Genomic DNA, 27,657 nt, shown 5'->3' on the forward strand with positions numbered 1-27,657 from the left:
AAGGACAATTTAGCTCAACATTTTCTTTTTAAAAAGGCCACATGGCAATTCCTTTTAATATCCGGTCACAACGAAAATGAACATCAGGCAATATGTTTTATGTTTGTGGGGAGTTAGTTGATAAGCAATACATTGTTTTAATCTTAATGAAAACATAAAAATGTTATATTTCAAGAGCAGTTAAAACCGGTATAACCAAAAGCGCACTTATTTAAAAGCATCGTCTGTAAGCATACATTTTTGTATTTATTCCTAAAGAGAAGTGCTTTTGTTACGATCATTATTCTGTCCCAATGTTCAACAGTCACACAGGAGAAAAGCTATTAAAGCAGAGGAGGTCATTTCCCTCTGTCCAAATCCTCAATTGACTACAATGCATACAGCAACGTCATCAGCAATATCATTTTGTGCTATCTTTCAACTACCATAGAGCTATAAACACTGTCACAGCATTTTCCCTCTCTTCCTACACACAGATCATTGAACGATGACATGTTCATAAGCCCACACACTCCGCATTGTTTAAAAGCAATAAAGTCACAAATGTTCTGGAGAGTGGGAGCACTACAAATGGGTCCGCTGGAACTGAAGGTTATATATTTAAATTCAAAAGAGAGTGGAGGTATTCATCATGCTGCTGCTATAGTGTTATTAAATGGAAGAGTTTTGATGACAAATTACTCTTAGCTCTCCTCCTTGACACCAACTCAGAGAGACAGCATGTGTTGGAGGTAAACAGGTTCACAGTATGTTTTCATCAGAACATCATCTAGAAAATGCACCAGGCTTTGAGACCCTGACTCTGTTTATTATACACTGGCTACGGATATATACAGAGTTGTCTTCACATAATGTCTTTGCTTATTCTTGACCACTCAAGATATTCTCATTGTTTGTCTAAGCCTCCTGCTCTGCTCATCATGCTGTTTAGTATTATGTTATTTGCTCCCATGTCAAAATATTTCCCTTTTATGTCTGTTTAGATAAAGTCAATGAATTATTTCAGGTTCCCTGGCTCACCAGCTCATGCCTCATTGATTTTCAAAGTGGAGATTTACAGGTTTTCAGACTATTTCAGTTTTCTATTTGATTTTTACACAATTTGTCATTTAAAGTGAGGATGTTGATTTACTGCCACGCTCAGGATATTAGCATCAGTGTCTTAACAACAGGGACCTAACGGGCATGTCATTTTCTCCACAACTGCCAACACCTGGACTTAAAAGCATTTGCGTAAACACAAAACCAGCTTAATGCTATTTATACATTATTCTGCTCTGCAGAGAATAAACACAATCCAGCAAGACACGTGTTCAGAGGGCAAATCAAATGCAATACATCCGATCTTTAGACGTGAGGACAAGATGTTGGATTGACTGGCAGGTGTTTACTCTGCAGCCGGCACTTTATTGCCTCTGATTAGGAGACATTGAACTATAAAATAACTAAAATATGTATTGTTTGCAAAGGCACAGATGTACATAAAAGACTCATATGATACAAATAGTTTTATTTCCCCAATATTATCAATTCCAAGATATGTTTGCACACAGTAACTATTCATTACACTTTTACTTCTACAACTAACAATTACAGCAATGATGGAGATGTTTCATGATATGTCTAGTTGTGCAGAATGTCTTCAAATAACTGTACGGTTTTCTGGTGCTGCACGAGGTTTGATAGCTGCATTTTGCCTTGACCCTCTGTACATGTGTCCGTTCCTCTGTCCGTCAAGCTCTGCAAAATAATTTGAGTGTGATACTTCTCCCTGCAGGAAGCTTTGCTCAGGTCAACTCGTCTGTCACTCATGCTTCACATCTTAATATCACCCAGCTAGGGTAACACAATGCCTGCTGTACTGTTATCTTCACCAGCTGCTGTTGAAAATGCATTATGCAAAACATATTAGAATTTCAATGTATTTTTTATTGCATGAAATGGCTCACTTTCCCATTTTCCCCGCTTTCAACAAGCTAAATAAGGCTTGTCACAAGCTGTCAGTTCAAATGCGTATAAGTGATTTTGAAAGGACCTCACAGGAACCAGCTAAGACTCAAATCCATTGAATTTATGAAAAATATGCTGACAGCCTGAGACAGGGATATGTGTACGTGTAAGTGTAACAACTGAACAAGACTTGACACGAGTCAACCGATAGCAGCTCCATGAGGCTTCACTTAGAGCTAAAGGCTAAATGCTGTTATCATGCTAACATGCTGATGTTAATCGGTCATTTTTTCCAGGTTCACATCTTAGTCTAGGAGGCGTATATAAAGTACAGCTCTGATGGGAATGTCAGTACTTTTGCTCCTAAACAAAAACATGAAAGTATCGGGGAACTTCGATTAGACGTGATGGTGGCGCTAGATCCAAAATCAGGCGATCACCAAATGTATTTGTATCGAATTCTAAAGGAAAGGTGAATATCTATAAAATGGAGACTCTGCAATTGTTGTAGAGATAACGGTAATCAACAGAGTCAGTGTGGTTCAATCTCTGGAGATCATGAATTTATCTGGGAAAATGTTGTTGCCGTTCATAATAGATGCTGAATAGGCCTCCTCAGTGAGACACATTTTAATCCAACATTATTTGTCATTTGTGTTTGTGAAAACACAACTTTTCCATTCATATAATAGATCCAATTTTAACCAGGCTGTAATCCTTCTCTACTGTTGGAAACTGTTTCTTACTCTAAGCTAGCTGATGATGATTTGTGAACCTCAGTAATGTGGCTGTTTTGTCCCCTGCTGGTCCTCCTTGGCTCTCATTCCTGTTTTACACCTTTGCGCAGTTGGATTTATGGCCACACTCTCTGCTAGCCCACTGATTACCTTCCTAACCTGCACTGTAAATCTCTGCTGAGCCATAAACAGCGCTAATAACATCAGTCAGTGGGAGGTGCTGGTAGGGACCGAGAACTAATGTCTGCAGTCTGTATGAGACTGAGAGTGGTTAACAAAACTGATATATGAAGCCGTCGTTTGAGTTACATCTCTGGAAAAATGCTCAATATGTGTATAACGCTGCTTGAGGAACAGACCCACAGGTCTAACCTTTGCCCTGCAGAAAACCTTCAACTGTGGCAGCATTGTGCAACCTGAGTTCGAGATTACATTTTTTCTACATTTTGTGTTGAACCAAAACATTTATCTTTTTGTAGGGAGCAGATACTGCGTGTGGATTCATCCTTTTCCCCAGCATCTGTCACTATTCACACCCATGTATGTGATTATGTTAATTAATGCAAGTGTTAACCCAATCACATACAGTATATATATCATCATCTGACATGATATGGCATAATAACCTGACATATGAAGATCCATCTTGTCTTATCTGATTTTTGTGTATTAAATTATTAAAAAAAGGTTTAATGTTTGAACATTGCGTTACCATGGAGGGATGTTTTGAGGTTTGAGGTTACTGTTTTTTTCGTTTCTTTGTCACAAAAAGACATAGTATATATTTTACACATGATACTTTGAGTACATTTTGGTGTTAATACATTTTATCCTGTTAGCAGGATGAGTGTATTTAGGAGTTATAGTAGTTATAGTTGTAACGATGTACAAGGGTTTGAGTTTCTTTTTTTTTGTTCTTCCCCCAAATTTTAAGTTGTTGCCAAATGTTCATTATGTTAAAAGAATTCAACGTGTTTGCATAGACTCTGCCTACATATACACTTTTTCAGCCTCCTCTTAAAGGTTTTCCAGTACCATACCACAACATCAACCTTTCTTAATGTGCGGTTACACAACAAGTCTTCATCTTCATCTGAAATATATTTGCTGTGTAACCAAACAGTGGTAAGTTTGTGAAACCAAAGATTTTTTAGGCCAGTTGTGACGTCTATTGGTTTGAGACGTGAAAGGAAATATCTGGGTGTAGTCATCCAACAGCAAGAAAGAACACAGGAAATAATTAAAGTATCAAGCATTTTTCATCCGAGCTTAAAGCAAACCATTTAGTTTTTTCCTCTTTAAATTTCATGAGCGGAAAATCAGTCTGAAGATGAGGGCTGAGCAGCAGCGGCAGTAAGCAGTCATAAAGAAGAGGGAAAATCCTTCATTACTCAAATAGAGGGTTCCTTCCTTTTTTTTCATGTCATATGAACTCTCTCTGGCAAGAAGATTTGTGGTTTGTGATAATAGTGAGGGGGAATAAAGAAAACAATCCCTGCTCTTTGCTGCGCTCTGGTTTGTTCTGCTAGCAGATTTAGTGAAACTTCATGAAGATAGTATCAGCCAGGACCAGAGGCCGTTTGTCTGTTGTTTAGATCATAAGAGTAACACAAATGAAGAAACCAGATTTGCTTTAAAAGATACAATCCATGATTTATTACAGAAAAGAGTGATATCCAAATTATTTTGTGTTACACTATTCTTATACATTTCAATATGGTTTTTACATGTAAACAGGAACGAAGTAAACAATGTTATTGATACACTTCATATCACGACTGGTACCACCTTATTGTACAGTTAAATCTACGCTCTGACTTCACTGTGCTTCTACGTCAAGTACATCACTTGCTCAAGCACAATCCTATTCGGAGGCATACAGGAAGCATAATCCCCCTAGACTGCTAAATGTTCAGAGATGTGCAAGGTCATGCCATTATTAATCATTATGCAATACCCATATTGTGCTATCGCCAATAGTGGAAGGTATGAAGGCAGCCTTTCCACCATTGTGCAGCATCTGTTATTGAGAAAGTGAACATATGCCTTTAGAGAGAAGATAACAGGAAAAAGATAAGTGGATGGTTAAGTCAAACATCCGAGGTCTTTTACATTTTTAATATTGACCCCCATTTCCATTAACTCAGCTGTTAGAAAGTAAACATTCTCTACAAATGTCATTCCCAGATGAGTGAATCTTAAGATTCACTAGTGTTGTATCCAGACCAAAATATATAAATTAGACTTTTATTTAGAAAATACTCTTACTCTTCTGCCTCAAGACATCAGGTCCAGACCTCCAAAAGGGATTAAATGAAAAAAGGGGGGTGATATGTTTGAGACGCTGTTAGAGACTTAACAGGTGTTACGTCATGCATACTCTACAGTACAAATGTACCAGGCCATAAACATCTGCATCGGTTCAAACTCAAGGATATCAACATGCATAAATCTTTAATCACATAGCAGGGAAGAAAACCTGGACTAGTTTTCTAAATACTGGAATGAGAATTAAAAAGTATTTCTAGTGAATGACATGATTGAGATCAATGGATTTGAACACTATGACCTGAAAGCATCATTAATTCTTAACCAACAACCTGCATCATACAGCACATCTCCATTTCACCTGTGATTCTGCTCTAATATACTTTTTGTGATCTGTAAAGTAAAATCAAACATGCATTATCTGTGAGTTTGCATTATAGTCATGCACATGGACAACAGTGCAGAAAGTATATATCCTATAAAGCAGGACACTTTTGATTGCATCTTAGAAAATATAAAACATTCAGAGGACACCTGAGAAATGTGGACGATACTTAGTTTATCTGGGGGTGAATACGGATGAACTCATACTGATAGAAATGTAAAAAATATGAAATACATAAAATGTACATAAAAATGCAAAATAAATACAAACAATTAAATCATGTCAAATTATAAATACGTTTGTCAGTGTTTAATCTAGTGCAATGCGGTCGGGGTAGTGATGTTTTTCAGTAGTTACTTTGGTGTAACTTTCACATCTACTAAATATTATTTACTGTCATCTGATCAACATGACCTGTACTGAAGCTCTCAGGCCCAACCCTCTCATCAATACTACTCAGTCTACAATTATATGTCTCGACATGAATGAAGAAGGAAATGACTCTGACTCACAGATGGATGTGTCGCTCATGCTGCCCATTTTCTTCCTGAGTTCTCAAAAACATGCTTCTCCCCAACATCAGATGTGACCACAACAAAAGGTCACAGCTTTTAACAAAACCTATTTTCTCAGTTTATAATTAGTAAAAGTCAGTAAGCAGCTGAAACTGCATCTGTCCGTGTGCTTAGCAAAGGACTAGAAATGGGTCATGTTGGTGTTCTTTGTGAGTGAGTAACAGTGGATGGATGCTCTTTGCAAGCTGAACATCCAAGCCACAGGTATGTCTAAGTGATCCAAGTTTCAACCACGCTCCAGGGCTTCCGACAACAAATGAAAACTGGCTGCGAGTGCAGAACGGAAGAGCAGATTTGTGGCTCCTGCATGCGAGTGTGTACATTGTTCACGATGGGAGTCACATTACAACGTATGCCGTGTTTCAGAGCCATTATCTGAGACCCGAGTAGGTACTGTGGTGTGACTCGCATCCAAAACAAATCGTAAAAGGAGAGTTCAGAGAGATTCACAGAAGATCATACGACAGAACGACGAGAGAGAATATTTCTTGCACTTGAAAAAAGCACGTGCAGCACAAACAGGCACACGTGATGTTGGTGACACAATTGTGGTGTGCACAACTGTAGGCACAATCAAATCGCACTAAAGTTCACATTTCCTCACCTCAAGATGGTCAAACTCAGCAGTAGCACAAACGAATTAACACACAGCTCACACCTAGAACAGACACACGTGAACCAGGCATCGTGATAGACGGGGTCTATCAAAAGATACAAAACAATATTTCCATGCACTTTATATATTGTCATAGAGAATTCGTAGTCAAAGTACTAAATGGATGTTCACATCCTCCACGATCAATGCTGTTTTTTGTTTTTCTTGCCGCAAATATTAATCAGCATGCTTCAAGGGCAATATACAGTCGCTTTGCAGGAACAGTGTCCATTGTATTTGTTAGTCACATCACCAGAATCTCTTTTGCAACAAGAAACGCTAAGTGCCACAGTAGCTCTGTCGCATATGAGCGGCAGACGTTTGGCTCTACCGGCGCTGACGGAACAAAAACACGGCCATGCTGCGAGCTGCACCAAACAGAGTCGAAGCGGAGAGCTAGCTGCCACACAGAGAGAGTGCAGGGTGGGTGCCAAAGGTGAACAGTGGTGATCTGCAGCCCTTGATCTGCATAGTAAACATTACAATTGCACAGGTTTTTCCAAGTGAAGCCGAGACACAGGGCAACCCGCTGGGTAAAGCCGGGTAAGGGACCGGGGCAGGGAGAGGGTCCGAGTCAGAAACCAGGAGCAGCGCCAACACTGGACGTGGAACAGATGGCGAGGGAGTGGAATAGGTTCAGGAGCCTGAAACAGGATTTGGGGTGTCTTTGGTGTACAGAATCAGCCGAGTAGAGCTACACTCTCAAAGCTAAAACACATAAGTAAGCAGGCAGGGGGAGATTGTGCCTGTAAGTTGAGGGCTGTTTTAGTGAAGATATGGGGGTAAAAGCTAAGGCCACTCATGGTGATAACGCCGTCCTTTCTTCTTCCTCTCCTTCTGCAGGTGATTCAGTTCTGTTTCATACATCGTCTCCTGCATCAGGTACTTCTCCCTCCTCATACGATCGCAGAGACCCTTGGGCATGTCCGGTATGAGGTATGCTATGAAGGACTTGATGCCATACACCAGGTGCTGAGGGAGGCATTAATCATTTATGAGTTACCGTCCACAGATCTGACCAGCTTTAGTTGCCAGTATTTGTTGCACAATTCGATAAGCATGAAAAGGATAACACTGTGGGCACCACAAGAAAGCATTTGATGTACCCTGTAATGTTTTATAGGTGTGTGTTTTGCCAGTTTTTCTGACTATATAAATTATTGCACAAGGCAGTGTTGTTAGAGGAAAATCTTGTCAGCTATTCAAGGAAAGAATAAAGAAACATGGTGCCTTTTTGTTTTTAGCAGGACCACCATTCCATTTGGGATTTATTTTTGTGGGTTTTTAAGTGAAATTCCTCAACCTACTGTAGCAGAAACACAGAATCACAGCGTTTAACTTACTAAACTTGGGCTTGAGAGGTTTTCTCTTAACAAAGACAGAACATAAATTCATTAAAGTAAAAATATAATCTACAAATACATACTTTATACATTTAGTTTTAGCTGTTTGTCTTCCTGGTTAACACACAAAAAAGGAACTGACCTCAAAGACGATGATGAAGGCCAGCCTGGCAGCCAGAACGTGCCAGAACTGCAGGGTGAATTCGTACGGCACTGAGCTCCAGGGCGGCGCTCGGTAGTCTCTGTACCTGCAGTAACCGATCATCACTGATTTGGTGCCGTTCATCTCAAACACAGACAGGCTGCTGTTCATGTAGCCTCGCAAACACCTGAGGGGAAGAAAGGAGAAGCCATCAGACCGTAACACTCTCCAGGATTCACCTCAAGCTTTCACATAATTTATTAAGCTTACTCGTTCTTGTGGTGGTGTCCTTTGTCCACACACGGGCCATATTTGAAGGCATAAACAAAGCGGGGGATGTAGTCTGAAGTGATGGCGATGACAAAGGCGTTGGTGATGACTGCCAAGACGCCGATACCTTCCAGGATCCCATGCCAGATACCTGACAGCCCAACGAGAAGAGAAAAAACAGTCAGAAACATCAAATCTGCTGGTCTTCATACACAACACTTTGGAGCTTTAGTATTGTGGGTCTTGCAAAGCCTTTTAAACAGAAAGTGCATTATTCAGAACATACTGACAAACAACTGAATAGGAACAATCTTAATTTACTTATAATACTTTGATACTGCATTACAAAAAAGTCTGTAAAGGCTACTGTGCTGTCACTGAAGAGAAATCATCTCTGCCCTTTCTGCAATAGATAAGTCTCTGTGTGATCTGTATGTCAGCTTGAACAGAAGAAGCTTTTCTCTTTGATTCAGTGTGAGTGAAAGATAACGTGTTCATTACAGCTGAAGAATACTAAATGTTTCAGCGTGGATTCCTCCTTTAATTACAGGGCAACGTGCCACAGAAAGCATTTGGTCATATATTATATGGCAGTTTGGGGAGTTGGTTGTAATCATATGGGCAGATGGGCTGGGAGGCGAGAAGCAGCATATGGCGGTGCAGAAGCAGGAAATGGGAAAATATCTAATTCCATATTTAAAAAAACTTGTGGTTCCTGCAGTGTTTTACTTAGAAGAAAGTGGCTGTGATCTAAAAATACAACAGTCACTTTGTGAGAGTCACGGAGGAGAGGAGGTGTGGGGGCAGTCAGAGATCACATTGACCTATGTCAGTGGCTCGGGCAGGCATGGGTCTCCTCCACTGAGTGACAAACTTGTAGGCGTCGAGACGAATCTCAATGATGTTGTTGAGCAGAGCCAGCAGAGGAGCCAGAGGGAACGCTGCTACAAAGATGGTGGTGAAGCCAAACTGGAGAACTGCAGAGTAAAGAGGCGTTTGGATGAACTTTAGAGGATGTCCGTCTCAACTTTTGCACACAAAATATACATACTTTGATTTTTTTCATTCCCTCTTGAGCTAAATATAACATTTTAAGAGGGTGAAATGTTATACCCATTTCAAGGTATTCATCCACCAGTCCATGGGCGTTCATGGGCTGCAGATTCCAGTCTTTGTCCCACTGAGGAAGCTGGGCTTTGTTCTCTACATTCGGCCCTCCACCACCTCCCTTCTTCATCTTCCTCCGAGACCACCAGTTCTGCAGCAAACTGAAAGCGCAGCAAGAAGCTAACTGTCAACTCAAAGCAATTATTTCTGACAATTGACTGAGCACTGCAGGAAGCCTTTTCCTAAGCCGCACACAAGAGGATTTAATGTGTTTCTGCAGGAGAAAAAGCCTTTTCATTTGCTAATGAGCTAAAGGACAAAAACTAAACCGAAATTACATAAGGTTTGTAAACTGCCAATCACTGGAATATACAGCAACAAGGATTAAATGTGACATTTCTAATGGTTCATAGAAAGAAAACCACATGATTATAAAATAAAGTTACTTACGGATAACCGAGCTCCATGAAGTTGTTCCAGATCTGTTTGAAGAACATGATGACTCCCATTTGCAGGCACAGATCAATCAAACAGCCACTGGGGTGACACTGAGAAAAATGCATTCAAAATTACAAAAGTGTGAAATCCATATTTCATGCACGATAATTCAAATCCATGACTGAATCCTGGGACACACTTTATCCCATTCGGTTGTGGATCATTACAATTCAAAACCCCAGTCATTATGTGGGAGATTAATGAGTATTATATTTGATAAAAGAAGGCGATAATCCGCCTTCTTACAGTGATGCATGATAGCACTCACCTCCTCCAGTCTCCATCGATTAAAGAGTTTATTGTATTTTCCAGGCCTGCCAGCAAACCTGAACAGATTGAGATTGAATTTCAAAGCTAATATTGCCAATCATAGAAAATTAAGGTACTAAAAAGGTGCAAATTATGTCTGATAGACCACAGATTAGTTATATTTCTAGTCATGGCAGTTTTTGGAAATAGTGAAAGATGAGGTCCGAAGAAATAAACAGTGAGGAGGGAAAGGGAAGGAGTCTTGGCAGATGACATGAGAGTTTGAAACAAAACATCTTTTCACAATCGCTCATTAAATGCACTGTAAACGGGAACAGTTCATGGCAGCCAGCCTACCTTCCGAGAAAGAAAGCGATGTAAAATGTGGAGCTGTTCAAATTTACAAACTGGAACAGGAACATCTTCAGAGAAAAGCTGTTCTCCCACTCAGACTCTGTCCGTGGGTGCTCTGAGAAGGAGAGAAAAAGGGGTTGTTTGGGGTGGAAAAGGGAAAAAATAAATCTTTGTCAACCATGTTAGAAGCAGGAGATTATAAAAGTATGCATGAAAAATGTGGACAACACTCACCTAAATTTGTCAGCAGATAGGCCACCTTTTCATAAACCTGACAAGATGATAGTACTCGTAAGCATCAACATGGAAAAGGTTGAGGAGGATAATGAATAGGAAAAAGAGAGGCAAACAGGAATCTCAGCAAACACAAAAACAAAGTCTCTCTGGTAGTGGATATGATGAAAGTATGAAAGTTCAGAGTAAATCTTTCATGACATTTGTTTGACAGAATATGTAAACATGCCAGATGATGCTTGTTCAGACACCCACCACATTGAGAGACATGATGATCATGAAGTTGATGCAGACGCCAGTGCCAGAGGTGGCAAACTGCCAGTTCTTCTTCACAAAATACCAGTTGAATGAAGCAAACTTCTCCATGGCAATGAGACGGAAAACCACCACCGCGAACACGGCTGTCAGAACGAGGGAAATCTAAGGAGAGGTGGCGTAGAAGGAGGGGGATGTAATATGCATGTGTGTGATGAATACTTCATATTAGGTTGTTTAATGTTATCTTATAATGAATAAGGGTGCAGAATAAAGAAGAAACCTATTGATCAAGAAAAAATTACCAATTCAGGTAAACAAAACACTCATCATTGAAATGTAAATTAGACCATCATGAAGACATCCTATTTATCAACGCACTTTTCCTCCAGCAGGGGGAGATGTGATGCCATCAAAAACCCTCCAAAAGGTGGCACAGGCAAAAACGGTTACCTCACTCTGAGCCTGAATCCCAAAAGGGGAGATTATTCAAAGATCAAAGGGTTTACCATGAAGAATATTCCGGACACAGACACCAAGAGCCGGCTGAGTTTGTCTGAGAACGGCTGGAACGGCTCAGGCTTTCCGGAGATGGGGTTGACTCTTTCCACCCTGGAGTACTTGGCTTCAAACTGAGGCCTCAGCTCCTCCTGATTAACCACACACATTATAGTCAGAAGAACTATTCATTCTTTTCTTTTTTATAATTGTGCAATCAGTGTCAAATTTAGAAGACGTGTTGCATGAACTAAAATTCTAAGGTCATTTATTTGAGGATATGGCTGAATTACCTCTTCCTCCTCCCAATCGATGAGATCCCAGTCATAAGTCAGTTCTGCCCTCCGTCTTTTCCAGAACTCCAGAAACACAGTGGCTGCGGACGAGAACAGGATACACTCACATTATAGTCTGATATGTAGCAGACAGGGTGATTAATATTAATGAGACTGCAGTTGGCTGTTCACTTCGGACACAATGCAGAACCTAACACCAGATATCCTGAGTGAAACACAGACTGCAGTGACGTCCATTGGCCCTTATTGAAACTGATTACAGCCATCAGTTCACAGACCGCTTAGCTTCTGTGGCAAGGTTGAAGAAAAGTGGCAACAGCATTCAAGCTTTACTTGTACAATATTTTGCTCTAAGTTGTGTCTTTGTCAGGCGAGTGCCTCTTTGTGTTGACTTCAAAAGTGAAGCTTTCTGTGGGCAGAATTAAACTCAGGAGGTATTGTTTCCTTTGTGTGAAAGTCTTTTGAATCTCAAGCTGAACACCACACCAGAAATGATGTTGGTAATCTTTGTCTGTGAAGAGTTTTCATGTATTCTGGTTTATCACAGATATATAACACAGAAGGAAAAACCAATTTCTAAAGGCTGAATGGCACGCACGCTTCAGAATCAATATTTATGTGGTTCAATAAATGTGGAAAATAACCATTAGTACAAGGGTAGTGACAGGGGGAGCTCGGAGTGGAAATGGAACACCGCAATCACATATGAGCTGTGTGAGACACTGTAACACTAAAGTACTGAATCAGCTCTTTTTGTCAGTTTTCATTAGACAGACATTACACACATGTGATTTTTGCAGCAGAGGAAGCAACGTCTAATAAAGACTGATAGGAGTATTCAATCAGTGCTGTGATTGACATTTGCATGTGCTTGGAGCTAAAACCAGCAGTGGCTCAGTAAGTAGGGGCTTGGACTGGGAATCGTAGGGTCGCCGGTTCAAGTCCCCGAACAGACTTGAAATATGGAAAGTGGACTGCTACTTGGAGAGGTCCCAGTTCACCTCCTAGGCCCTGCTGTGGTGCCCTTGAGCAAGGCACCGGACACCTCCAATCCCCCCTCCCCATTGCTCCCCGGGCGCTGCACAATAGCTGCCCACTGCTCCTAGTACTAGGATGGGTTAAATGCAGAGGACCAATTTCACTGTGTGTGCTCTGCTGTGTGCATGTATGTGACGAATAAAGAGGGTTTCATCCTCCGATTCTATCTATCTATCTAAAACAGTTAATAAATCCGAGTCAATTAATCAATTAAGCCACAATAATCCTTGAAAATCATTATTTTTTGCTTATAATGTTGCTATGCCAAAGCAAGCAACACCATAACATCAACTCAGGGGTTAGGATATTTTTTTTAAAACTGTATGTTTTTAGACCAAGCAATTCATCCAAAAAATTACCAACAGATTCAATTGACGGTAATTGTTGGTTGTAGTGAGGTCAGCTCATATTTTCACTAGCCTATAATCATGGCCAAATTCATTCACAATAAAGATATTATCACAATATTGACATATTGACATCAAATTAATTACACTATAAATACGAGTGTTGGGATGAGGACAGTGTGCCTAAAACCATAACTGTACAAAAGATTACAAAAAGAGCAGGTATAGTGAAACAACAATATTATAATATGTCAATTATTATCCTGATATCAAAATGTCCTGTTTAAATGTCACAGTTATGGTCAATACCTGCATATTGCCACAGGTGTATTACAACTGTACACAGGTGCAGTTTTTGATGCAATTCAAATGAAAGGAAGAGATTACAGTGATATGTGATGCAGGTAACACAAAGTGATGTTGTGGTGTTTGAAAGCAACAAAGAGTGAATCCTCAGTCAGAACAACTTTGTCTGCTGTAAAGATGTTGAAGTGTAATTTAGCTTGACCCACTTTTGTTTAAAGAGAGAGAAAAGCAGCCCTTTCCTTCACACAGACAATAGTGCACTCACTCAGTGGTGCAGTACTGTTACTTTGGCCCACATTCCCAAAAGCCTTCATGCAGGGTTCAGAGCCACGGACCTCCCTCGGCCTTCAGTTAGCCCAGACACAAACAGTAGTGTGTCCTCTTGTTACAGGTGATTATTTACCACGCTGTCAGAGAGATGGATGTGGGCAAGACGCTGCACATACTCTACATCACCAAGATATTATAGCTGTGGGAACCATTGCTGCAATATACTGCTATATCAGTGTACAATTCCCCAACCCTGTCAGCCGAACGATACCGACTCCCCCTTGAGAAATGTTTCATTATCCAACTAATTACATCCGGATGGCACTGGGAGAGTCAGCGCAGACGTTCAATCAGACAAAAACCTGTCCACGATTTATTCGCTGACAAATGATGAGCAGAGGGAACATTCTGTATTTGCACTGCAGAGGGTTTACTTGAATATTGAAATCTCAGTTTGGAGGAGTTGAGTGGAGAGCAGAAGTATGAGCTCGGACACACTGTGTAAAAATAGATTTGAATTCTAGGAGGGTTTGAATCAAGCCAAGCATAGAGTTGATGTAGGACAAAAAGTGTTCACGAAGTCAGGAAAAAAGGACAAAAGAAAGCCTCCACCTACCCCAAATAGCCATGAAGATGGCAAAGAACACGGTGCCGCCATTATCAAAGAGATGGGTCACCTAGAGACACAAGCACACGAAGAGCTGCTCTGAAAAAGTGACTCCTGAAATGGTGGACTTGATAGATGAAACAGAAATGTTACTTCAAATACAGAACTTTGTGATGATGATCAACATCGTGCTGCAGAGTTTCTCACCCCAGAGCATGGGGGCTCTCATGAGACATTTGAAGGAACATTAAAGGTAAATTATGAAACCAATCCTGCAGTTAGCTTAGCTTAGGATAAATACACCAACCACAGGGCACAAGAGGTAGCTTCAAAACGGACATAAATGAAAGTAGTGTTGATGTTCTTAAAAACAATAGTTGAGCGTATTTCCAAACATGTCGAACCAAATCTTTAAAATATAGATTTTTGTTTCAAAATCTGAATTAAATACTTAAAATGAAAAGATAATCCCTTTAGAGCTCCAGGCTTTCTGTGATAATGAAATACTCTGGAACGTTTTAAAGTTGAGTTAGCTTATGGGGTGATGTTTTAGTCCTAAACATGTTTGTAAGGTGCTAGAAGTGGATGACTCTTACACACCACTATGTTGTGACTACTGACCTTCGCGTACACACAACTGTCACTCAGCGTCCACGGCTGACAGGTATCCTCACACATAGGACACATGATGGTGGTGTTGGCTTCACAGATCTCTTTACTGTTGAGACAAGAAACCACAAAATGACAGTGACAATCAGGAGTTTTACACATTTTACTAGAGCTCTCGTTCTCTAGGCATCTCACTTTTTAAGTTCAATTGAATCAAATATAAGAAGATAGTGGATTCCAAAGAAATGTTTTGATTCAGTACATTGTGGTGTTCATTTCACTAATACAGGGTAGTGGGGCAAATGATGGCATGAAAGCAGAGTCAAGTGAGTTTTGGAAAGTGAAAATTGATTCAGAATCTTAAAAGATAAGAATATGAATTCCTACTCAAATAGATTTTTTTCCAACAACCGTTCATTCTACCTTCTAGGATGTGTGTACTGACCTGACTTGGCTGGAGTCCATCGTGAAGAGACCGTAGAGGAAAACAAAAACCCCGACCAAGGCGGCGGGGATCAACATGCCGGTGTACCAGCCCAACCACGCAAAGTAGAGACCAATTTTCTCACCAAAGTAACGCCTGGGAGAGAGACAGTGAGGTCAGAATTCACAGACTGAGTTAATTAAAGCTGGCTGTGTTTACTTGCAGTGGAGTTGAGTGTGTGGTTAGTGCACTGTAGGTCGGCTGTAGTGGCTTAATGGTTGAAGAGGCTGCTGGGCTGAAAGGTCCTACCGTATAATGCTGTGGTGGGAAATGATTCAGTAACTGTTTCTTCTTCCTAAACCACAGCAGTCAGGATGCCCTTGAGCAAGACACGCCTTTCACAAATGCTCCAGTTAATCAGCTCAGTATAAGGCAACTCCTAAATCAATATGCATCACTCTATTAACAATGAGGAAGCACTACCTCAATTATATATGCACACTTGTTTCAGGATAACGAAGTTACAAATGTGGGAGATAAAGATCTTCCTTCACAGCATTCCTTTAACGCTTTATCAATAATGGTTAACTGAGAAACCATTTAAATTGTGTTAACAAGATTCAACAACATGTGTGAACTCAGCATGACATATCATCACCAATAAGGTTGATACGCAGAAGCTGCTTCTAATACGCACACCCAGGAAATATGTTGCCACATTAAAACAGTATAAAAAAAATCTCTCATGGCAAAACAGTTTACCTCTAATGGTTGACAAATGTTTATGATGTCAGGAGGAAATTAACAAAAAGGTAAAAAGAATCGGCCTACAATGAAAATGTTTAGTTTTATAGGGAGTTATTCGTGCTCTCCCCTGTTTCCAGCCCCAATGCAAGGCTAAATTAATCACCTCCTGGATCCAGCTCTGTACTTCACACAAAAGAGTATTATCAATCTTTTCATCTAACTCTTGGCGAGAGTGTGAACTGCATAAGTGCATTTCTCAAAATGTCAAACTGTGATGAAACACAGCAGTGCCAAGGCAGCTATTAACTTAGGTGAAGTCAAACTCCAACAATTTCTCAACTCATAAAGTAGCTCCATGGGTTCAGGAATATACTGAAAAACTAGGGAGGGACAAAGCCTGTTCAGACAGCAGAATGTGATCAGAAACCTCAATATCTTTATCATCAGGGAGGAAAACAACTGGGTTACAACATGTTCTATTTAAACACCTTATCCTGACGAGGATTAAAGACAGAACAAGGCTCATAACCAGGACACTGCAGCATGTGTACATTTTCAGAAAGAGCTTGTGAAGCTGTGTAGATTACCTGATGAGATCCAGAGGCTGGTATTTGTACCACATTCCCCAGCGGGCCCAGCGCTCGTATAGAAGATGCCTGTGGTTCTGAGCTCCGTGCGTCTTAATTGGATGTCTGCTCTTGTAGCCGCCCTGATGACACAAAGAGAAGGAAATGATTAATTACAGGAGAAACTTTATACTTTGACAATCGGTTAATCTCTACAACACAGCAAGAAAAAAATTCTCACCTCATGAGGAGGAAACGCAGCCTCATATGTGTTATTTCCCAACAACCGGTTGATACCTAAAGCAGGAAAAAAGCATGCAATGTCAAAGGATGCAGATATACCAGGTAGAAAAACACATTACAAATTCAAGACTGGCCACAATTACGAGAAGGGTCCAATGGGAGACTAATTTAAAGCAACTCTTCCACAGTAATAACAATTTACTGCATTATGTAACGAGCCAGCTGCATTAGATAACCACATTAGAGGCTGCAAACACTCTAAAATAACCTGCTTTGTTTTGCTGGACCCTAATTACTTGGTGTAAAAGTACTCATTACAAAAACAGTATGAATTGGCTGCAGGTACTGGTAATGAATGATATGTTATGTTATGTTTCCCAGGACAATAGTGCACTAATTTGCATTATTGTCCCAGGGCCCTGACTGAGACTGTAGATAGTGAGAGCAGCAGCTGGGAGGGATGATCCTAAAACATGATTTTCCACCCCTGTGAAGGAGCTGATCGCCTTTGTCGGAGAGTAGAGTGGTCAACAGTGTTAAAATATTGATGTGAAAGAGGTTCCCGCCCTTCAAGGCCAATCTTTGAGCAGCAAAACATGTCAGCGGCAGACAGAGAGGAAGGAGATGTGGGAGTGGATGAGCTGTTTAAAAGCTGATACCAAAACACATCAGCTTTAATTTGGAGGAAACCAAAAGCTTTTAATCACCCCGATGCAATACAATAAACAAATAAATAATTCCTCCTCTAGTTTACATTTGCTCTGTGAAGCCGAATCTACTACAAAGTCTAGACTGTCTCTTTCAGTGGTGCCCCTGATGGCTTTGCTAGTGACACAATAAACAAAAACCCAGCAGCAGGAAAACACAGCGATAAAAATGAAGACAGCATTACCGTGTCCTTTGTTCCATTGCCTCCCATTGGTATTAATTATTCAAGTCTTTTTCTATGCAACACTAAAGTTGCTTGCTAATAAAGCAATACAATTAACCAAATTTATTTCTAGAATATATATCGTCTTCTCAGTGAATGAAGAGTCCTAATAAGGTCATTATGATGGATACTTGTGCTTTATTATATCCATATAAATGAGCCTAGGGAATCCCCGACACTAATGTGACACCAGTGGAGGTATTGTTCAGTACATGAGGAGCTAAAAGAGAAAGCCTTACCCATCTTCGATTTTCCTTCCTCATACTTGGTGCGCTGCAGCACGTGATGGATTATTCTGCTTCTGGTGGAATTGGAGAAGAAGGACTCTCTATTGTTGATAGTGAAGCTGGAAAGTAACAGCACACTCCTTCAGTTATTTATCATGTAACGATATATCAATAACATCCAGTCACAGCCTTGTAACGGGAGGGGAGCAGAAAATGCAGCAAAGCTTATTAAAACTCAATTTAGCGGTGAGAAGTTTGTTTCATTCCAGCATTGTTTTTTTAAAGAAAAGCCATCAAAGTTGACGTGCAAAGGAAACATTTAAAATGAATCACTGAGAAATTTTACGATAGATTCATCAAATTTTCATCAACATGTAAATGAAAGGAACAGGAAGGAATTGGGGTGAAATCCTATCGTGTCATGCAGATCTGCAGCTGCATTTCAATATATTATTTATGATCGGCTTGTCTTCAGAGTTCTGACTCAAAGATATAAAATATACAAGACTGATGGTTTATACATTTCTCATTCACAGCTCAGGGCATGAGTGGATGAGTTGGGCGAGAGGGAAACTAGGGTTATATCAGCTTAGACTACTGATACAGACACGGCCATTATGTGACGCCCTGATCACATGCGTTACTTTCTGAATGACTTGTGAACGTGTTCTCCTTACTGATGCATGCGTGCTCTGCTGAAGGGAGCGGTGTAGCAGTCAGTTTCCTCCAGATCAGGCAAGGCCTCTTTGTCCAGCTTCATGGGATTTCTGGGAAGCCAGCTTTTTATCTGTCGGCATCTCAGATGAAACCTGCTGAACAGACGCACGAGAGAGAAAACAGGATTAAGGGCACAGATTAACATGAAGATTGAATTCTTTCATGTGGAACAGGGGCGCCTAACCTTGCTCTCTGACAACCCTGACAAGCTCGCACCGCCTCACACCCACTGAAAACGTTTACACACACATGCACACGCACGCACGCACAGCAGGCATCACTATGCAGATAATGTTTTTTTATTTTCAGATTGCTCATATATCGTGAGCCTCTGATCCATGGGAACAGCTTGCTAAATCCAACTCAACAAGGATTATTTATTTATTTTTTATTATGAGGCATTTCTTAAATACTACTGCAGTGCCGATTTAGGAATATCAAGTCTAAAGGCAGTCATTGACTTCCAAACGATAGAGCTGTGTATAAGAGGTTATGTTGCGATACGATAGGTTCAAGATACAGGGGTTACGAGTTAATATGGGGTGATACTGTAAGCAAAACAGGTATTGTAATACACAGTTCAAATCTTATTTAAGAAAAGCTTTCAAAGTATAAAGACTACATCTCCATACTCATATGATTAAAAAGAGTTCACATTTTGATTTAACTTATTGTATTTGCATTTATCAGAGTTCCTGGCACTACTTTTCTAGCAATCTGAGCCACAGTCTGCCACAAATCATTGCATGTTATCGATTCATTAAAAATCAATAGTGTTTTAAAGAATCGATACCGTATCACAAAGCCAATTTATTCTCATAAACCCACTAAATTAAATCTAATTATAATGTTATTATCACAGTTTTTCAACCCCTCTCCAGCCACATTTCTAATTCCCCAGACCTCTTCATAATCAATACACACAAACCAGAGCTGCAGCCACGCTAGCAGCTCTGTGAGGCATCACTAACGCACAGCAGCGCTTTGAGCTGAATGCTAACATTTCAACCCTATTATGGTGCTGGATGAAAAGTCATGGGATCACAAAAGTTCTAATCTCTGAGGGCTCCACACATCGATGTACACAGGTCATAGTGATCTATCCATTTGTCGCGATGCATTTCAGTCTGGACCAAAGAGGTGTTCATACCATCAGACAATCATTAACCTCCCGAGAGCTAACATGAGTTGGCTGAGTATAGAGGTCCCTTGTCTTGTCAGGCTGTGACCTGATATGGATCTGATGAATATAAACGTGAGCTCTGGGGGAAAAAACAGCAAAGCCAGACAGCGCTTTATAAATGCTCTTGTGAAAAAGGACAGGTTCTGTACAGAAAGTAATGATATCATCCCAATAGCTGTCACTGCCTGCACAGAGCCCATTTGTTCAGCTTCACAGGGACGCGAGCTAGAGACAGACCATTAGTAAACACATAAAGCATATTTAGTACTCGGGTAAATAAGCTTTGGGAGCTTTGCGGGAGCTGTGAAGGAATCATAACGGTCCTCATTGTTCACAGTGACTAAGATACTTCTCACCCAATGTCTGAAAGTGCTTTGTTCTCAGTTGAACAAGTGGGCGAGAGATTCTTGTGATTTTGTCTGGTCTGTGTGTGTACGTGTGTGTGTGTCCTCCAAGCATGACCATTTAAAAGCCCATTTAATACTGTATCTAAAAAAGGTGAAAAGACAATATTATCATTTTCAAATTAGCCATATTATCAACTCTTAATTGTTTTACTGTCTATCAATAATGTGTTAGTGAGTTTATTGATACAGTATATCAACCTTATGAAGTATCATAAAACACTAAAGCAGCCACATTTATTGGAGTTACTTTGTCCTGTGGCACCTGTCCTGCTTATTATCATCAATAATCTCAGATCAAAACAGAGCTGAAAGGTGGAAGCAGTGTGAGTCACACCATGTTCGCAGTTTAATGACCAGCAGTCCCTAATGACCGGTAATATCACACTTCACTAACCCTTGCCAGTTCAAAGCTTTATAAGGGCTCTTTCACATGTTACACATAAAAGTCTACTATCATTGCCGCAGTTCAAACATCGTTTCCCTTTTCTTTCATCACCGGATGGACGACACTGCTGAGATAAAAAAGGAATGAATATCAAATGAAAATACGGATCGGTGCATTGAAGGAAGTGACAAGAAATGTTTCCTGCCCACTTCAAAGCAGTGAGAAGGGCATGAGCAAACAGACAAAATACTGCTCAAGATTTTTTATTATGTCCTGCATTACTCATTGTAACATTGTAATTGAGAAAAGGCTTTTAAGCGGCCCTGTTATGCTAATTCTTAGGTTGATATTTGTATTTTGTGCTTCTACTTTGACATGTTGACGTGCTTTAATGTTCAATAAGTTATTTATTTTTATGTGAATGGGAGAGAAATTTCCTCTTGAGGGAACTTAGGGGGAGGGAAAACCCCCAAAAGCATAATAAGGCCTCTTTTTTAAGGGTTTATAGAGTTTGCAGAAATAAAATGTACATAGAGTTAAAGGTATTTTAAAAAGTCATGCTTCTTTCAGAGATCTTGTTTTTGTATTCAAGCAACATTGAGAGTTGGAAATATGGAATCCTGTCAGAGCAACTTGAACACTACATCAAAGCATGAGAACATCTCTCTAACAATAGTATGCTAATCATCCTGTGCAGCTCTATTTGAGTAATAGCTTACACATATTTTATAGAAGAGCAGCGTCAATGTTAAGGTATTGTTCTCTTCCCATCAGGATGCTGTGCTTTTTTAAAAGGTTATAAAGCTTCATTAATCACATTCATCACAACAAACAAAGGTCAACGGCACCATTTCAGCTGTTATCAGTGCTGCACACAGGGGGGGGACTTTCCAATTAAAGAACCTAATCCCTGAAGACAAACTGTTTATTTACTCAGTTTATGTAAAGGTTGATTAATCCTGGATTAATTAAAACTCGCTCACTGGTTGGGTTGAAAAGGACAATAAATGTTTGCTCAAACTTTCATAGTTTAAGTTTCTCACCGGGGTGAATGATAACTATACTGTTGAAACATTTAAACTCCCTCCACAGCTCACATCACGGCTGAGGCTTTGCAGCTGTGCATCTCACAAATTTCATTAGAGGCATTGAAGCATCCAGCTTGCTACCCCCAGATAGTGAGAGAGGAAAATAGTCCTATATCTTAAATCGATTTACCTGCCCAGGGTTTTGCTCTTCCAATCTGTGAAGTAACTCTTTTTCCTTGGAGAAAGAAGAAGTTAGAGAGAATGATTTAGGTTGGTTTAAAAAACACTGACGTTTCAACACATACATTTGAAATCTTTTTTTCTTCCACAAGTTACCTGAAAGGCATTCGGATGTTCATCTGCTCTGCATATTTGCAAAGTGTATCCCAAGGAGCGTGCACCTTCACGAACATGATGTCATTGTTGGTCAAGGAAGGCTTTAGGATTAAAATGAAAACACAGGAGTTTGAGAACTGAATGAAGGACATAAAGGTCTTCTAATACCAAACATTTTTTACCTCCTTCTCCAGCATTAGACCCTCAGCCCGTAAATTCTTCTCAAAGGTGCACCTCTTTTCCACCTGTGGACTGGACTTCTTGTAAACCAGGATGTAGTCGACACGCTTTTTCCCATCTCGGAAGAACAGCCCAGCTGAATTCTTTCCCTTTGGTGAAAAGACTTCATTATACGATGCAGCGTCGCTAATAACAAGACAGCTAAAGCTCTCAGTAGGTCAGTGACACAATAACTATTCATTTGTGGTAATAATTGAGGATAACTGAGAGCTTGGTACCTGAACTGAGTCATTGCGGGCCTGTAGTTTAACACGGGTTGAAGGCTTTTTCAGTGGAATTGACTCTTCTACCTTTGTTTCACACGTCGTCACTTCTGACTCCTCCACATACTGATCGTTCCCATCCTCTGCTGCACACAGACACAGCGTGATGAAAGAGACGGTTATTGAACAGGTAAGGCACCAGGCAAAGTATCTCATCAGTAATGACTCTTTTGTTGATGTTCTAATCAATATTTTCGTCAATCCAGCTCCCACATTGAAATCAGATCTGAGTTAAATGATTTAATCGTGGTCGCCAGCTATAGAGCGACACCTAGATGCTGCTTAAAAGATCCATGCAGAGATGTTGAAAGAGGGCCAATTGCATTTCCTTCCTTTCTAAATCTGTATGCATCCCCCAAGAAATCCTTTTTCCTGAAGCTCAAAGTGTTTTGAAACCTTATCAGAAAGCCTTTTTTTGCCACAAAAAAGCCCTGTTGACAAGCTATAACTATTTTGCAACTGAGCATACTCTGTGGAGGCTTTTCTATTTGTATGTATGTGATATGCATTCCCCTTATGTGAAAGTTGATTGAGGCAATGACTAAATCTAAATACATACACTCTAATTGCGTGACATGGACCTGCTCCTATAGCTATAGGGAGATGCTTCATTTCACAGCACAGCACAAGTTATGTGTGACAGCTCGGCTCACATCTCCAGTCAAATGTGTCATGTGTGTACTTCAGCACCAGATCTGCTGAGTGGGACTGCAGTCAGAACATCTTCATACTGCTCTGCTGAACTATGATGCAAGACATCTAAGTTATTCCAACATGCGATGGCAAATGCACGTGGAACTGCATTGGTTCATTTGCTTTGTTCTTAGAAGTTCATTTAACTAAAAGTACATTAGAGTCCCGAGACAAAAATGTGTTTTTAAAAGTGTAAGAATATTATTGGGGAAAAAATAATTTAGTTGAAATGCAGAATCACTAGCTGTGCTCGTTTCCCTTTTTTCAATTGTTTTTCTTCCGAATCTTCCATATATTTTAAGACCACAGCTGAGGCCTACAATCTTTAGATTCACTAAATCTCTGGCAAATAGTTTCCATTGATTTCATTATTATGAAAACAATATTTTACCCAACACAATCATTAACTTAAAACTATATTATCCAGTCACTAATACACGCATTATCAAAAGTACATAGTTAGTTAAAAGGTATCCAAAAGCAGTCTGAATTTACCCTGGTTGTGCTGAGTTTTCAAACAGCAAGAAACCGTGATGTGAGTCTATTAAGGCGTTTGAGTTTAAGGTGCTGCGTTACATAATTGATAACATAAGTGCAGTCAACAGTGAAATGAACGCAACAGTACTGAAGCACCTTTTTGTGTACCAGTCACTCAATGCTTAAATTAAAGATGAAGCTTAATTCTAGATCACATTTGTGTTAAAGGGTATTGAAAATATTGTATTTCTCAATTGTACTTTTGTGTTAAATGTAGATATCCCTGTTTCTCTTCTTTTGATGTTGAGCTGTGATGCAAAACCACTGTAAGATCTGACATTAAAGTATTTTTATCGTCAGTCACATCTGTCACATCACACAGGCAGGAAACTGGTTAGTCTTTACTCTCTCCTTTTGTCTGCACCCTCAGGCCGAAAAAAGAATTAGACCAGTTCCTCAGACGTCTATTTTCAGCCCAACAACTACGAGCCACTTCTTCCAAAAATAGCAGCACCTCACCTTGTGCTGCCTCATTTGCATGAACCTGCGTCTCCCGTCCCACTTTAGCACCCTGCACTCAGCAGAGAAATACCAAAGGGTCAAATAAAGGACATCTCAAGGCCATGAAAATATCCACATGATGAGGTGCTGCATGGGCTAGAGCCTTCCCTGTCATCGGCCTCTGAATATTCTTGGAGATATTATTAAGACTGAATCATTTTCTCTCTCCAACGGGCATTTGCATTTTTCGAGTTCAGCCAGTGATGTATTGTTTACTCGGAACAGTTCTCCCACCACACTATCTCACCGCCTCTGAACACGCATAAGAAACATGTGATTATGTGTGCTAAATCCCCTGCAGTATTATCACAATCTGCTCAATAAATATTATGCACACGCCTTAAATGTCACCAACACACTGAAAATCTGTGTTTTTGTTGAGCGCAATATTCAATACAGTCAGTGCAGAGAAGAGAGAGAATAAACATTCAACACAAAATGGCACCAATAACAATGCATATAAATACACCGGAATAACAGTCTGCATCACAGACATGATGCGGCTTCCTTGTAGGAATTTTCAAACAATAGGAAAAATTACTTTAACACATCAGAAAAAAGAGCTTCAACTTAGGATAGATCGAGTACAAAGATGGTTCATATGAAGTTCAATAAAATCACTTTTTGCCAGCTAAAGGAGGCCATATAGATCCAACAATGGGTAAAAATTGCCAGTGCATCTGTAAACAAAACAGTTTTAAGAGGCCCTATTATGCCTTTTGGGGAGGTTTCCCTTTCCTGTAGTGTGTTATATAGGTTGTGCGATTTAAAGCGTCTGCAAAGGCTAAACTCTCCCACACTCCCCCCTGCCTGAAACGCCTCCATTGAAATCCTTTGTTTACTTCTGTAACATAATGACATCACTATGTAACACTCGCGCTTCGATTGGCTAGCGCTCAAACACATTGTACGTGATATGCTAAGGGGCGGGACATCTGTAAGCGGTTGACCAATCACAACAGAGCCAGGCAGCTAACCAATCAGAGCAGACTGAGCTCTGGTTTCAGACAGAGGGTATAAAGAGATGCTTCAGAACAGGCTGTATGAGAAAAATAGAGCTTTTAGAAAAATCTATACATTCATCAAGCAAAATACTTTCCTTAAATCAACATATAATACAAGAAATGTATTAAAAATGGTGTATAAAAAGGTAATGTAATTTCTTTTACTGGGAAGAACTAATGATTCCCCCTTGACTAGAATTGGTTATTATGTAACTCACTCGCAAATTAAAAATATATTTCTTTAAATCTTTTTTACTTTAACTTGCCACTGCAGATTCCAAAGTAAACATTAAAATCCACACAAGACATGATGCAAACTGACATATCTCTCTCATGACTGAAGCATCTTAACCACTAACAGCTCAGCAGACTGACCTGTCTGCGGCGGCAGGAGGCTGCAGGAGGTGCTGATGCTCTGACTCAGACCCTGGGCTTCTGGTTTGGGCTCCGGGCTGAGAGGCACAGACAGGAAGTGGTTGAGGTTGAGTGGATGCGTCTGACTCTGGGCCAGGCAGGGCAGGCTGCGGCGAGACGGCTTCAGGCTTTTCTCCTTCAGGATCTCGCTGATGCTGGTGTGCATGCCTGAGAACGGGGCACAGAGAAAAAGTGGAGTATATTATCACATTTCATTTGCTGACACTTCTAATAATGTGACAAACAAATAAAGTGCAGTAAACCGTGAAGATAGAAACTCAGCAAGAAACATTACAAGTACACTAGTTTCAAATAAGCCACCATTTTAAACGGCTGGTGCATTAGTTTGAAATAAGGAAAACTATTTGAGATCTAAATGTATTTCCGTTAATAGGTTTTTTTTAGGCAAAAATGTAAGTTTCAGTCTGCAAATAACGATGTGATGACCTTTACAGTGCTAGCATCAATGGGGAGCGCATAATAGCAAAAAGCTATGTTTCTGTTGATGAGTAAATACATTTCTTTCATATTAAACATTTATATCATGTTTGTTTCATTAATTTCTGCTCACACTGATGAATTTAAATGATATCCCGTCCACAAGTTCATTTTAAGTAATACTCAGCCTGTGAAAACATTTTTTTCAATGCTGCTTTTTAGCTCTAAAGTGAGCTGTACAAAGTCTGTGAAAATAACCCTAATGATGTCTTCAGGTTTATCTCTGACAACTAATTTATAACAGAAACTCCAAACAGACTGGGGGCCGTTAAGTTTGAAAGATGTGGGCAATCATCAGGAAGGGAGGGTTTCAATAAAGACCCTGCTGAATTGTATTATGGCAAATGTAGGACCCAGTGATTTTAGAGTTGGCCCAAGGACCAAAGTTAGGTTTTCTCAGTCTCTGCTGCATTAATGTTGAAGATTCCTCAGAAGCCCGAGGCAGGCTAGCTCTGTTTCTCCTTTCAAATCTCATTTTCAGAATCGCTTTCTCTTGAATTGGTTATTATTCCGTTCTTATTTCCCTTGTTTTTGCTGCGTTAATGAGTTCATACCTCCCTTATCATTAAAACAATACTAGTTATATTTGTATCTGTTTATTACCCTTGTTTTTGTTATGTCTTTGTAACTTGTTATTGAAAATGCAAATGAATAAATAAAAAAATAATAATTCTAATTAAAATCTGGCTCTTGTGAGTCAGCCAGCTATATAAAGGTCAAACACTAAATCCCTGGAGTGTCTTTTAAGTAAAGCTGCTGTAATAACAATAAGCTAATGAGAAAGTAACTTCAGCACTTCAATTCAACACTCCAATCATGAATATATATGCGTTTATACAGAAGCCAAATCATATTTTTGATAAAGTTAAAATAGTAATTCATTTACATGTTTAAAAGCTAGAGTGTTTTAGAAACATTTTGTGTTGTCATTTGGAGTTTATATTTCTCGACGGCAATCAATAGATCAAAAGCTTTAAAAAAAAAAAGAAAATTCTGTCCATTCGTTTCATTTGGCCAGAACAACCTGCCTGTCTTCCTGCCCTCTTCATGCACTCATTTCACATCGCAGCAGCTAGCCTGACAGCAGTGAGCAGTAACGGTAGCCATGTTTGTTGTTTACGTTTAAAATGATTACTTTAAGAGGGTGAACTGGATGAATGGGCAGTCAGTGTTGCAGAATTGGCGACTGCCTCACCTAGATTTTCTGGCTTTTGGAGCTAGTGCCACAAGCTACTTCAAAGGACAAGAGTTGGCAACGCTGTGCTGGGCTTTTTGGTTGGATGGGTTTTTTTCTACTCTTCCTGGTTTCCCCACTGTACT

The 27,657-nt window shown here is 40.0% G+C and overlaps 1 protein-coding gene across 1 annotated transcript in view; it reads right to left on the reverse strand.

The window, feature by feature from the left end:
* Positions 1–4,345: 4,345 nt before the first annotated feature.
* The window catches only part of ano3 (anoctamin 3), a 30,147-nt gene continuing 6,835 nt past the window's right edge, over positions 4,346–27,657 (reverse strand). Inside the window, exons 2-25 of the mRNA XM_063902886.1 lie at positions 25,801–26,007; positions 22,646–22,776; positions 22,370–22,516; positions 22,188–22,288; positions 22,042–22,086; positions 18,809–18,943; positions 18,144–18,250; positions 16,972–17,027; positions 16,752–16,873; positions 15,439–15,573; positions 15,006–15,102; positions 14,394–14,454; positions 11,814–11,896; positions 11,532–11,672; positions 11,023–11,187; positions 10,768–10,804; positions 10,537–10,648; positions 10,199–10,256; positions 9,883–9,980; positions 9,439–9,593; positions 9,150–9,302; positions 8,326–8,476; positions 8,056–8,242; positions 4,346–7,542 (exon numbers count right to left, since the gene is read on the reverse strand). Coding sequence (XP_063758956.1) covers positions 7,360–7,542; positions 8,056–8,242; positions 8,326–8,476; positions 9,150–9,302; positions 9,439–9,593; positions 9,883–9,980; positions 10,199–10,256; positions 10,537–10,648; positions 10,768–10,804; positions 11,023–11,187; positions 11,532–11,672; positions 11,814–11,896; positions 14,394–14,454; positions 15,006–15,102; positions 15,439–15,573; positions 16,752–16,873; positions 16,972–17,027; positions 18,144–18,250; positions 18,809–18,943; positions 22,042–22,086; positions 22,188–22,288; positions 22,370–22,516; positions 22,646–22,776; positions 25,801–26,007 — 2,867 coding nt within the window. The 3' untranslated portion in view covers positions 4,346–7,359. The remainder of the gene's footprint in view (positions 7,543–8,055; positions 8,243–8,325; positions 8,477–9,149; positions 9,303–9,438; positions 9,594–9,882; positions 9,981–10,198; positions 10,257–10,536; positions 10,649–10,767; positions 10,805–11,022; positions 11,188–11,531; positions 11,673–11,813; positions 11,897–14,393; positions 14,455–15,005; positions 15,103–15,438; positions 15,574–16,751; positions 16,874–16,971; positions 17,028–18,143; positions 18,251–18,808; positions 18,944–22,041; positions 22,087–22,187; positions 22,289–22,369; positions 22,517–22,645; positions 22,777–25,800; positions 26,008–27,657) is intronic.

The sequence above is a fragment of the Eleginops maclovinus genome, chromosome 2 (genome assembly GCF_036324505.1).
Source record: "Eleginops maclovinus isolate JMC-PN-2008 ecotype Puerto Natales chromosome 2, JC_Emac_rtc_rv5, whole genome shotgun sequence".
NCBI lineage: Eukaryota > Metazoa > Chordata > Actinopteri > Perciformes > Eleginopidae > Eleginops > Eleginops maclovinus.